This window comes from Papilio xuthus, unplaced genomic scaffold (genome assembly GCF_000836235.2).
Source record: "Papilio xuthus unplaced genomic scaffold, Pxut_1.1 DF825946.1, whole genome shotgun sequence".
Classification (NCBI taxonomy): domain Eukaryota; kingdom Metazoa; phylum Arthropoda; class Insecta; order Lepidoptera; family Papilionidae; genus Papilio; species Papilio xuthus.
Genome location: NW_013532703.1, coordinates 9297201 through 9311435, shown reverse-complemented (window position 1 = coordinate 9311435; position 14235 = coordinate 9297201). Strand labels below are relative to the sequence as shown.

Sequence of the window (14235 nt, the reverse complement as noted above, 5' to 3'; positions counted from 1 at the left end):
AGTTGCGATGTATATAAAAACTAGCGTTTTAGTGTCGAGTTGCAAGGTCGGTGCATAAGCGAATTGCAAGCAAACCGCACGCACTCGCGGCTCACGGCACGCGCCCGTCTGCTGTAAATAAATAACCGGGCCTCGTAAACTTGTCGCGCCAAACAAATGGCCAGCGAACAGGCGAACCAACACGATTTACTGGCAACAACACGCTTACAAAGTCACAGTTAACGCGAATAACAATACTAACTTGTTAACAAATGCCCACAGTTTGAACTAGAACATAAATCTGAGGCTAGTTACCTGAAAGTTGCTGCAGTAAATTTTCATTACGCATTACAAATTTGCTCCACAATTTTAAGTAATAAATGTATTGTAAATTAACTTTTAAGATTTAATTGCAATAAAAATATAATAGCATAGAAACTGTACGAAACTTTTATCGTATTATCGTAATTTAATTTTGTTTCTATTGAAACACGCATAAACTAAATTTCATTCCAATGCATTTAAAAAAAATAGCAACATTACAAGAGAAAGTGATCCCATAATTATATCCAAGCTTACATCAACGCATTATACACATCCGTAGGTCAGGAAAGACCACTTAAAAATATTTTCCTCGAACCTCGAATGATTCAAAATATATAAATTGCTTTAGAAATTAACAAAGGATATCTTAGATACTTCAGTATTACATTGGTGTATTATTTAACACCATAGTTAAATGATAGTTACGAGGATAGAAGATCGACATCGGAATCTAAACAAAAAGTCGATAATAACGGAGTTGAACAAAGCGATGTAATTTAGCAGGAAAAAACGTGGCAGAAATTACGGAAACTGTTTCGCTTTCATCGAACGGTACTTTATTTCTAACGTATATTATTCAACATTAATCAACTTGTTTAATTTAAAATATTTTAGATATCTTAAATCTATATCCGTAATTCGATAAATTCTAAGATCGAAAATAGAATTGACGACTTCCTATGAACTAATTTACTGACCGTGTTGATGTAATATGAAATTTAAATGTAGAGATATAAAATGATTTAGAAAGACTACTTGAATCTAACGATAAGGAAAAGAGAAAGAAAAAATTACATGGAATGCTTATTCGAAAGTTAACGGCATTAAAAGTATAAGGTGCAAAATGTCTGTACCATTATTATATCTACATTTAATAAATAAACGGATATAAGTCGGTGCGACAGATGCAGGCACACGTAAAGGTCACAAATCATTAGTACTGTTGGCTTCCTGCGGCTTGGAAGGCGAGGCGAAGTCTAATGTGTGGAGACTAAACAAAGGTACGCGGACCGCAGCTGATGTGAGGTGTGACAGGTGATGGTGCAGCCGGCCTGCACCTGCCTTGGCACGCGCCACTCACATTACACACCGTTCATTACCACAAACAATAATCTATAACGTAAAGAATCTATAAAACCTAGTACTACTCTATACTAAGCGTTTATAGTACCCATGTTACAAGTCAGTAGCGAAAATTCATTCGTAATTAATAAAATTGCTTCAATACAAATTTCAATATAATATTCATTCCTGTATTTTATTGACTTTGGCTATTCTTATCATTTTGAAATATCACAACCATTATTTGATAGCCTTCCGAATAATATTGATTTTACAAAGAAAGGAAATTCACCTTCATAACTCCATTTAGGGTTATACTTCCAGAAATTCTTATTTACACGCCATGTTTCTAGGTTTATATTATCTACTTTCTGAGGACTTTTTATTTAAAGAACCTAGGGAGCAGCATATTATATGGCTCGTTAGATATAAAAGATGTTAATTTTTACTTTACAACCAGCTGATTTGGAATGCCCAAGCTATTACGCAACAAGAAACCATTCCTGGAATATATATAGCAAACTAGAAAAAACAAGAGCGATGTCCCTTGAATAGCAATGTGGCTTGCGTAGTCGTCGCTTCATTGTAAATAGAAAAAACTCGACTTGGTATAATTTTTAAGCGAATTCGCGATACTACTGGAACGTTCTTATTACAGCTACCTTCGAGAATTAATGTATTATAATGCTTTCTGGGAATACTAACGCACTAACACAAAGCCGGTTTTACCTTTACGTATATTGACCGGTGACGTCAATATAATAGAACGACTGTTTCCGGTGTTACGGAAACGAAAAAAAGATTTTTTTTTGTATTATATTACAGCCCACAGCTGGGCTCGAACATTCTCTATCCGGAGACTGGTATTTATATCCACATCTGTTTATGGAACAAATATTTTTGTTCGTAGAGCTCTCCCGATTTACGATCGTTTACTTCTTCGTTCTATTTCATCAGATAGTAAATAAACGTTACTGTAACGTAAGTAACAATTTAAAAAAAAACTGCCGTGGGAATTGAACCGGTTGTTAAGTAGGTATCAAATGTTCAACCCACTCAATTTTGACTTAAAACAGATCTTTAAAATACTTTTTATTCATAAACATTATCTTTTTTTCTTGACCTTCGAACAAACGACGCCGGCAGCGGGGAACGAACTCTGACGGAATAAGTTGTGCGGTCACCCGGACACTGGATTCCGGTATAGAAACGCAATAGTATTCGTGGGAAAGAGCATAGAGAGGAACGAGTTGAGCAATGTGACGCCATGTCGAGTATCGAAGCCTCGCTCGCAGGGATAGAGCTTAGTACCGTTAGGTGCGGCCGGCGGGTAGCGGCGAAGTAGATAACACGTGCGCCGCCGCGCCGGTTCGCGACTTTCGACCAAGCATTGCGGGCCACGGTTATCGTAGCAATCGCGAGATACGCCTGCTAACGTGACACCGGCTACGTATGTTACGTAATCTTACCAAATATATAAAATTATACCATTTAAGGTCAAGTTTGCATGCTAATTTTTACCGATGCGAAAATATTCTAAAATAAGCGCTTACTGAAAGATTTTATTCGATGTATGTATAATTTTGGACACGGGCGACGAGTTAGATTTAGGCAAATTTTTTATGTGATAAGGAGGTTTTTATTATTCACGGTCCGTGTGACGGGAGGAATGGGTTTTCCAGTATCGTGATGGTTAATTATAAATTTCATTGTAGGTAATCATCGCCTCATTAAATTTCCAAGCGTATCGCCGACCGCTGACCACTACCGGCACGCTACGACGCGACGACTCAAGGCGGACAGACAAAAGTGCGCGAAACTGCTCGCGTATGACTCACAGATTTTCCTCCGTCCATACGTAACCATTATGACAGCATTGTATAGTTTACGGCGTGAGTAGTCAGTCTCAGCCGTCATGTCGCAAATCACGAGATTATACGCTAAAACTAATTCGAGATAAGTTCTTTTGGAGACGACAGCTTTTCATTCCAAACACGCATTAAGAAAGCTCGCTCTTAAATATTTAACATACTTAAACATTATTTTGAATAATCTAATAACACAGTAAAATTCCTAAGTAAATTTAAATAATACTAAATAAAGATGTAGTAGAGTAGAGCATTGTACATTCCTTAAAGTTCCGTTAGATTACTCCGCATAGCTATAGGTACTTACACATACAAATGTCGGCACAACAATGCACCAGTGGTAGTGGGCTCGCGCTCGAACCAAGGTGCATGCAGGCAGACAGGCAGACATAGGCGAAGGCGAAGGGAGCGGCGCAGTGTGCGGCATCGCGTGCACCGCCTTCGCCGCCACCACACTCCACCGACCTACATTTTATGCGACTGCGAGTTCATTATTTACTAGCACTAACCGAGCACGCACCAATCGCCCTTCCAGCTTCGCTGCACTCCGTCGCTAATTGTGCCTTAATCTCTTCCATGATCCGGACGGTAACAGACGTTTTGAAGGCTGCCTACCTGCGAAAATACACTACAAAAAACTGCACAAACCGTGCACACGAGCAAAAACGCGACCTCCCGACGGGACCAGCCCCGGAGCCATCGTCGTAGGTGTCTACATTTTGGAAAACAAAACAAAATAGAAGGAGACGCGTGCGAAAGCGACGCAGGGATACAGGCGGCAGGTTCGATAGAGAGAGAGGCGGCTCGAAAGCCGACGTAAACAAACCGCGATCGGGAGCTTCGACCGCACTCACCATTTCGGGGATCCTCGGATCCGCGATGCGTTGATGGGCCCTCGGCGACACACGTAGTGGAGAGCGGGCGCGTCGTCGGCGGAAACACAGATCTAAAGCACCGATCACACGAGATGGTTCAGAGCACGCACTCGACACATATGAATACGACACGTCCCGTCCTACACTACGTTCGCGGCCCACGCCGATGCAGTTTACGTCACCGCATCCCGCTCCCGACTGACGGTACGCGGCGCGAGCGAGCGACGACCTCGCGCTGCAGCGTGCACCGCCCCGCGCTCCGCGCCCTACCGGTCCCCGCCCGCGTCCCGCGCCGGCCCTAACACCCGTCCCGCCCCACCCCGCTTCTCTCCGCGCCCAGAACCGCGCTCGTCCTACGTCCGGTGAATCACGAACACGAATTATACTACCAATACCAACACAACTAAAATCAACAAAACGATATAAAATACAACAACTCCGCATTTTTAATTATAAATAAATTTATTTAGGTCATAGCTTACATCTAGCCCAAATATCAATATGAAATGGAACGCAGTTTGATTTTCTTTGCACTATAAAGATTTTAAGAAAAATTATTTATCAAAACACAGAGGTTTTAACTAATACACATAGTCTGGAAAATAGCAGCGTTAAATTTGAAATAGATACAGATTGTTATAGGTACAGATAAATGAAAATATACAAGAGGCCAAAGCCAACGCCTGATGTAAACTTCATAGCATTCCGTTACGTAGCACGAACTAGAAGAGTGTGGGAAAATTTTATATCACATATCATTGAAATTATAGGTATTTTCATTTGAACTTAATTATATCAACATATAAGCAAATATATAGTCAATAATAAAAACACTGGGTATCTCCAGTTCCACGATTGTTTGCTTTTTTTAATCCGTTAAATGTTATTGTCAAAGTCATATGTTGTATTTTTATTAAAACACCTTAATAATTGTATCCCTTACGTCATTCAATGTTGGACAGTTGTCAATTTATATGAGAAGCCGAGGAATGTATCCTTTTGCTTGAGTTGTTAGTCAAAAAGTTTTTTTTACGGATTTACAATTATCTTTTTTTAATTATGCTTAATTATCATATTATTTTACAACCAGAAATAAATTTAAACGTCTAAAGGAGGTACTCATCAGTGATGCATGTCATTCAAATTAATTTAATACTAAATTTTATCGCGGCGTGTTTTTTTAATAATTCAAATCAGAACACTTAATATAGAACAAAACGAGTTTCAAGAATACAAATGTGAACCACGAAGATTTATTTTTCATATTTTTATAATACGGCGGCCCTCTTGTGCTTATGTTACCTACTTGCTGATTTCAGAACGTTACAAATGCTTTGTCAGCGTTTATCTGGAAAACGGATCACGTTGCACCACGTTACAGGAAAAGAAATCGAAAATCCTCTTTCTGTGCGTCCTCTCCTCTGTCGATTTAAGGTTGGCAATGCAATTGCAAGTAAGGATTTCTGTTAGCAGCGGTTACTTCACTGTAGGCGAATACTGGTGGCCACTCGCTCATTTGCAACTTTATACCATAAAAAAAACCACTGATAAAACCTTAAGAAGATGACAAGGCTATACGACACTTTTCGTATTACGAAAACAAAATTAGTTATGACTCCACAGCGATATTCTGCGACTTTCCTTATTGAGTCGGGCCATATAATTAGCTTTTAATGGATGAGAAGACGCATAGAAAGGAAATATATTATCTTTCTGTGTGTCCCCTTTTCCATCGAATAAAGGAAGGAAAAACATCTGCAATTTCGGATGTCTACTTGCAGTGACCGTTTCACTATTTCAGCGAATTCAGTGGACGTTTGTCAACTTATTTGCTTAAACAAAAGTCTGTAAAAATATTTTTTATAATATTTATAATTGTAATCAGTTAGATTATGCTTATAAAAGTTAAATACATGTAAAAAAGCTACTGAATCTATGAATATTTTGACACAAAGTTTAAATGTATCCTGGTTATTAAGTATAATTTTGCTAATGTACCAGAAATCAATACAATTCTTCACTTTTCCTTTCTATCTTATGACATCTGTCTTGCACTTAAATTTCACTCTCAATGAGCCCACTATACATCCCCACAGAGGGGCTCGGAGCATATCCTAAATTAGGAGTGACTAGACCATGGTCAACGACGCGGGCCCATTGCGGGTTGATTGACTTCACATATATCTTTGTATTTATATATTTGTTTTAATATATGCAGGTTGCATCAGGATGATTTTCAACACCGTAAGAACGTGGGATAAATGTACATATGTAAATCGAAAAACATATTGATACATGGCGGAATTCGAACCCAGGACCTGCAGATTACAAGACAAGTGCTTAACCCCTGAGCCACTGATGCTCTTGTTGTCTCAAGTTTACCACTAAAAATCTTTGTGACATAAAATGTGATAAGGACAATTAAAACATAGGCAATTTATTGAAAATTGATACATTACACATTAATTTAACTGTTTATTTTGAATTGGCACCATACACTGACATGCTAAACAAAATACATGCATAAAACTGTATTTACCTTCTATACATAACCTGCAAGCAATCTCATGAGTGTGACTATGTATACTTATGTGTGCTATGAACATGTTTATGCATTTTGGTTATCCCCTCGAAGATAATGTAGGTAATCCATCATGCAAACATAAGATGTGTTACTTGCTTTATAATGTTGAAAAACTCACCATTCAAAGGCATTGTAGTGGTAGTAACAGAGTCCTAATCCATACAGAAACAAAGGGTCCTTCCAGTTGTCTGGCTCCAAAGCGTAGAACTTTTGATATGCTGACATTGCTGGAAAAACAAAAATATTTTTAAGTGTACACAAATTAATATGTCTCTAAACTAAATATTGAAAAAACACTAGATATTTTTTTAAAGTTTAAAAAGGAAGGTAAAAATCCAATTAAATACAGCTAATAGGTATAGGAAAAAAAATGGGACCAAAATGCAACACTTTTCATTATGTAATTTTTTTGGGATTTCTCAATTATGGATTAGAAGCTACTATATTACCATAAAGAAAAAAATAAATACATGGAATTATTCTTTAACAAGTATAGTAGTTACCTTTTGCATAGTCTTCTAATAATAAATGGAAATGTCCCAATTTACAGTATGTTTTTGGATCAATGCAGATGTCTCTTCTTGCACCCGGTGAACAAGCTCTTTCCTCTTCCTAGCAAACAGTTATAATAAATTTTATTTATACTAAAGTTCATAGAAATGGTACTCAATTAGAATTAAGAGTTTGGTAGACTAATGTAGTCTAAATTATTTTTATATTATATTATTTTATGAATAATAATGATTGTTGAATACATTGAGTAAATGTTGACAACAATGAATGTACCACAGAGTTAAAATAACAAATTGTAAATTCCAAAACATATTTAAAAAATTAATGGAATCTTGTACTGTTAGTAAAGAGAACAAACTGTTTATACCTTAACTTGTACCAACATGCCTTCCAGATATTTGACTGCCTTGAGAACCAAAGCCCGTGTTCTGACATGCTCACTACCACGCAGCTTCAGAAATCCAAATTGTCGACTTGAAATAAAATAAAATAAATTTATTAACAACATTATAAGGAAAGTATAAAGTACTCTAATGAGTAATAATACTTCAGTTTGGTAACAAACTATATGAGATAGCAGAAACTAACAAAAGGTTAGATAATTTGAGTAGAAGGTAAATTATGTATAAAATTAACAAAATAGATACATTGCCAAAAGTTGAATCTGATGTAAATCTATGGAACATTGGCTATAACACTTTTCAAATGTGAATAATTTTGCTTAGGCTGTTCATGTTGTATGATCATAGGTCCATAACTATGTCACAGACATTCTGTTTTATAACTTTATCACAAAAATCTTTAGTAAAATAACTGATAAAATGTAAACATTCTACAATGGTCGAAATTGTGCATGCTATCATTAACTACGAAAAAAATGCCTTTACATTTTATTTTTGACAAGTTTACATGTACAAAGTACGAAAAATTCTGAGCTATCATTAGTAACTAAAATAAAAATTCAGTGTATACGATAAATGATAATTATATAAAAGAGGGGAATTTAGGATAAAATATAATATTATTGTTATTAGAAATGATTATTTACCTGTCAAGTTCTGATAAAACTTGAAGTTCTTGAGAGGTTAGATGCAACTCTTCTTTTTCATCCATTATGTACAATATTTATAGACAACAAGTTTATTATTAACACTTAATTCTTAGACATACTACGCAAAAATATAACTTATAATAACAATTTTTATTTGCCACCGAAACGACCGAAAACAGCATCACATCATTGCACAGATTATCAAAATTCTGTCAAATCAGAACTTAATGAAATGTCAGAATAAAACCGTGTTGCCAGTTGTCGTTACTAATTACTAAATAGTTTCATAGATTTATAATGTCAATCAATAAATACAGTTTAAACTGCATAAAAATAGACATAATAAATAACACTCATTTAAATAAGGAATATGAAGACTGTAAAGAAGACAAACGTTGGTATCGGAATTGTATCGTTTTATTAGGATTAAATTAAAAACATTATTTAATTTCAATAAATATATATTTTAAATAACATTACAGTACTTAAACTTGATTAAAATTACACTATTAAATTATGTTCATTATGTAATGGTGAAAATTTTTAGACATTTCAACACAACACGTAATAATAGTGACTATAAGTTTTGGGACTACAAATTCAATAAAGAATGTTCATAAAAGTAATAACAATCTGTAGAAGAAAACACGAACACACATAATCCATAATTGTTTCTTAAATTCACACTTTAATAATTTCTGTTTAAATATTGACGTAAATTACATTTTTTTTTTGAGGTATTAACTCAACATCCAAAATTTTTAAAACTCTAGTAATAAATTACCTTCATCAAGAGAGGTGGCCATAAGTATTGAAAATTGAAATTGATTATGGAATATAATACATATGCCCAGCTAATCTTTTGGTTGAATAACTTTTAATATTTTTGAAGTTCATGCAGACATCTTACAGTAAAATAGTTATCACAGTCATTAACAAAGTGCTTAAAATTTACTAGCAGCTACTAATAATTTGTTTGTTTAAATAATTATTTATTGATAGAGCTATATGTAAAAGGCAATTTAGTAAACGCTTAATTTTGAAAGCTATGACAAATATTTTAATGAGAGAATCTGTTGATATAATTAAAACTAAAAATAATAAGTTATCTTTAACATTCTATTTTTAACCTTCTATATCACAATGTTCTTCTTTGGTTTTTTTAAACTTAATATTGCGCTATAGCAATTAAATATAAATATCTCGATTTTATTTCAACTTTCCATATGAACTGAGAATAAGCAATTTTAACAAAATTATATATCTACACATATCGCTACATATATTTAGACGGCAATAAAACTTTGTTACGACACATCACGTTATAAATACGCACGCAGTGCCCTATATTTACTCATTGACAATGTATTGTCTATGACAATCTAGTCTATTTCTTGTGATGACTGATGACTGTCATTGTCATAATGCACAAAATCAGTTACTTTGTTTGAACTGATCTTTTGTGATTCTTGTATAAGAAATACAAGAATATTACTGACATATACAGCAGCCTTACAAAGAAACAACTTTAATAATCCAAGATCACAGCATGTCACCCGAAATTTAAATTATAACTACATTCATACAAGATAATATAAATATATATTTTCTATTAGTGATATATGAATGAGTAGAGTAATATAACTTTATAGATTTTTCGTGATATCTTACTATGTCTAAATATAGCAAGAATATAGTGTCATCTCATGACTTATGATAAGGCTATAGAATTGTACTGTTAAATTCAGACACTTATTTTTAACAATACATAACATATATCTTTGATTTCTTATTTTTTATCTAATATTGATGAGATTTTATCAATCTAACATATATACAAATGGCACAGGAGAAACAATATTTTAAATAACAAGTGACTAATATATTCGATGTTTTTAACATTTATAGAAATATTTGCAAATTACAATTTTTTATGATACCTAGCAATCATATTTATACCCTATATCCAAAAAACATTTATATTAAACTATTCAAAGAAGAAAAAGTCTTAAAAAATAAAACTTTCGTCAAATAATTTTATCAATTACCTGTCTATCTTCACCTTAGATTCGGGGAAATACGTATATTATCAACCTTCAGTGATTTATGAATTTAGACATTTAATCTAAATACGGATTGGTGTAAGCTCGATCGAGACTGCGGACGCGATGTCGCCGCTCTCTATAATCGTAAGGCATACTGAAGGGTTGATAAGAATTTAATTGTCAGCGGATCCGAGACACCCGCAGTTCCTTGTCCAGCTGTTGCAGCTGACGAAGGAAACCCTCATTAGGGTGGATGTCTCGTCGAGAGCGGACCAAGGCAAGAGCCTCTGTGAGAGACATGCCACGCTTAATCATCAGAAAAGCAAGTGCGCAAGTCGCCGAACGTGACACTCCCATTAAACAATGAACCAGTACCTTACCTGCAATAATAAACAATTACATATTAATAAGCATTAAAATTGAATGTTAAAAGCATAACGAAGTGATAAGAAAAGTAACTCACCACCTCTTGAAAGTCCTTCATCAATAAAATTAGCAGCAATATGAAAGTATTTAGATATATCTGTTGTTGGAAGATCCATAAGCTGGAAGCCTTTGTAACGGAGTCCGGGACAATCACGATAATACAAGTGATCTGTATCAACTTGTGTGTAGCGTTTGCCCTCCGCTGTATTCAAAACATATGTGATACCCATCCTTTTTAAAAAAGCTTTGTCTTTGGCAGCAACACTGAAAAAAAAAACAAATTCATTGTTTCAAATATTGATACATCATTTTGTTTAACTACCCTGTAAAAAACACAAAATATTAGTAATACTTACGCGTCACCAACATAGAGCCCAGGATAAACTTCATTGACATCTGGTGTTGAAGTGTAAGCGACATCAGTAAACACTCTTGATCGGTATGATGGAATTGAATCCAGCACCGAAGATGGGGATGCCCCATAACTCTGCACATGAGATTTATATGTTAAACAATTGTTTAAAATTTGACCCATTATAGTTAATACAATTTGTTTTATATTTTTAAGAGAATAAGTAGATGCAAAACACAACTGCACTTTATGTATGGCCAACATCAATGTATTAGTAACAGATATAAAATTGCAGGCCAAAGAATAGTGTTGCAAGTATTAAAAATGTTCCAAGACCTTATAAATAAAATAATAATTCACTATTTAGAAAGTGGCCATAGATCTGGTTAATTTATTGAATTACCACATATTATTACAAAATCAAAGGTAATATAATAAAGGCAGAAAGGCAATATTAAAAAAATCAATTTGATTTTTAAACAAACACAATACATGATGCAAAGATGATAACGAAGTCTGCAAAGATTAAATAAAGCATCACAGATACATATCACAAAAATGGATCTGTTGCAAGAAAGAATTTAATTTCATACTCTACCGATGTTAGTGTGGAAGTCAGTCTTTGACGAGACATAATCCAATAATATTCTACTGCCAAGAAGTCCATCATAATTTTCTTGTTATTAAGTATGCAGAATGTGATATAACAGCATAATATAAGAAAATGACAAATGCATTACCACATCGGCACAGAAATATCTATCAGTGCTAGGTTCAATCTCAGAATTATCACAACATAGAAAATTAGATCATACATGGGAGGTAGTAGGTATATTTTTAGTAAAAATTTAGATTTTATCGAAATAGTTTGTTAAGTGAGTAACAGAATCCACATCATAATAAATACCCTTAATGTCCTTAAGTAGCTTCCTACACGTTGTTCATTAGCAGCACTGTAGGAATGTGTTCTCGGATAGAGCGAATACTGTTGATAATATGGCAAATAAATTCATATGCAAGCATTTATGTTATACATGCACACTAAATACATAACACATTCTAAACCACTACAATTTTTCTGTATGAAAATAAATTTGCCGGTGAGCTGGTGGCTTTGAATGTGTTAAAGTAGATCTATGTAAGTTATTAGACCAGTCTATGTTTACTACAAATGGCTAGTAATTATGACTTCTAGTGTATGCATAGACAAAACACTTTAATTGTGTTCTTGACATGAATGAACATTTGTTTAATTTCGTGTTTAGATTATTACTTCTTATTTTTTTATTTATTGAAAAACATTCTAAAGAGCTTAGATAGGCCTTGGTAACGACCTTGATTCGAAAGTTCTATTAATAGCAGGGCGCCGCATACGTTTTATGAGATAAGCTTGCAAATCAATAATATAATGTTTCTACAACAGAGCTGGAACTTAAAATTTCTATGCCAGATTTAATAAAATAGTCAATTTTTCCTTACCGTATCTCTGTAACTCATGTTAGCGTATTTTTATATATTTGAAAGAGTTTTGAGAAAGCGATCCAATCGATGATCGCTTTTTGTCGCACAAAATAATCTATTCTGCAGACGAACCTATATTACTATCCACTTTCTATAAATGAAATTATATGAGATTAGTCAGATCTTTATTCGGTTTGTTCTGTCAGGGCCATTACTTGCCAAGCCGTGTTAGGTCACATCACAAATACAATTATAAATGTATGTTGCTGTTTCGTTTTCTCATATCTTATGCCAAGGCAATAAGAATCAAAATGATCTCGATTACGATTATGAGAACATGAGAAAGAGAAGAAAATGTATCCATGTCAGATGCCAATGTACTTGACATTTGAAAATCAGTAAAGTGTTGCCTGCTACCTACTGTCCGTTTTATGATGTTTCGCAGTTCACGATTCAGGAGAGTTGGTTGAGTAAAAACGGATATATCCCTTTTAGAACTTTACTAAACACTTTACAAAAATTATTGAAAATACGACCGCATTCAGAATTTAATAAATAGTTTTTTTTTATAGGCAAATAATTTTTATAGTTTATTTCGTTGTAGATAATTACTAAAAAAATTAATATTTAAGCAAAGAAAATAAAGATATGTAAATAACGATTTAATAATGTTCCATTAATTTATGTTTAAATCGATTTATAAATAACTTAGTCATAAGCGTATTTTCCGTTCTTTTTCTTTCAAACCAAATAAATTTGATTCTTTACACAAATAGAAATTTACAAATAGAGATATAGTTACTCAAAACAATGAGATTTGTGGCAAATAAGACATAGAAGATTAAATTAGTGTGTTAATAGGTTAATTTTTTCAATTGACTCAAATTTTGAAAAAGTATCCAATTACAATATTCTGTTGTTTATTTCTATGGTTTCTGTATTTAACACTCTAAGGAATTTTAATACCCAATTTCAACTTCTTTACTTTTCATTAAGATCTATCCTCATATTATTATTTAAAAATTTACCATAGATGTCTTAAATATTGAATAATATTTTCATGAGTATGTAAGATCGTTCCATTGAAACCTTCTGTAGCGTTTTTTTTTTTTTAGCTAAAACATAATAAACAAAACCGAGATGGTTATTAGATTTTCAAACCATATACTTTGAATTCAGGAATACAATCAGATAGGTTATTTGATTTTGGTATTAACTATTTCATTGTAATGCCATTTTCTAAACCAATAAAGTTATATACAGCTAAAAAGTTTAGGTAAATAAAATATCATTCTGATGTTAAGAATTTAATGATTTTTAGAATAAAGTGTTTTAACTACATGTAAGTTCTAATTATTTAAATTAATCTACAAATACGGTCTATTCATTTCATTTTTCTTAGCCTTCTTATCTCTCGCTCTTGGGAACCATCTGTGTTCTGTTGTTAATGTGAGTGAAGACAATTGTTTTCTTGCCATTTCTGGTTTCATCTCTTTGAATACTCTTCTGACTTCACTGTAATCAGTCATTCTTAAAACGCCGTCATCTTGTTTAGTTTCTTCTGGTAACGGCTTAGTATATTCGTAAGGAAAATCTCTATCCTGATGTAAAGCTACAATCGTGGAACCATCATCAGTTATTACGATCTTATTATATAACCTAACCATGACATTTTTCGGACGTAAACTTAGTGAT

At 33.6% G+C, this 14235-nt stretch overlaps 2 protein-coding genes across 3 annotated transcripts in view; both read right to left on the bottom strand.

Moving 5' to 3' along the window:
• Utx (Utx histone demethylase) overlaps positions 1 to 8457 on the bottom strand; it is a 32202-nt gene extending 23745 nt beyond the window's left edge. Inside the window, exons 1-4 of the mRNA XM_013321095.1 lie at positions 8254 to 8457; positions 7573 to 7678; positions 7196 to 7304; positions 6811 to 6919 (exon numbers count right to left, since the gene is read on the bottom strand). Coding sequence (XP_013176549.1) covers positions 6811 to 6919; positions 7196 to 7304; positions 7573 to 7678; positions 8254 to 8318 — 389 coding nt within the window. The 5' untranslated portion in view covers positions 8319 to 8457. The remainder of the gene's footprint in view (positions 1 to 6810; positions 6920 to 7195; positions 7305 to 7572; positions 7679 to 8253) is intronic.
• A 1121-nt stretch (positions 8458 to 9578) lies between these two features.
• Positions 9579 to 12794, bottom strand: LOC106124876 (dual specificity phosphatase DUPD1). Of its 2 annotated transcripts, XM_013321881.1 has the most exons (5): positions 12559 to 12793; positions 11987 to 12064; positions 11084 to 11214; positions 10765 to 10991; positions 9579 to 10681 (listed from the first exon to the last, which is right to left on the bottom strand). In XM_013321881.1, the coding sequence occupies exons 1-5, from the start codon at positions 12574 to 12576 to the stop codon at positions 10482 to 10484; spliced, it is 654 nt and encodes a 217-aa protein (XP_013177335.1). In that variant the 5' UTR covers positions 12577 to 12793; the 3' UTR covers positions 9579 to 10481. The 2 variants fall into 2 exon arrangements, with proteins under 2 accessions (XP_013177335.1, XP_013177336.1); XM_013321882.1 differs by lacking the exon at positions 11987 to 12064 and having other exon boundaries at positions 12559 to 12794.
• Between the last annotated feature and the right edge of the window lie 1441 nt (positions 12795 to 14235).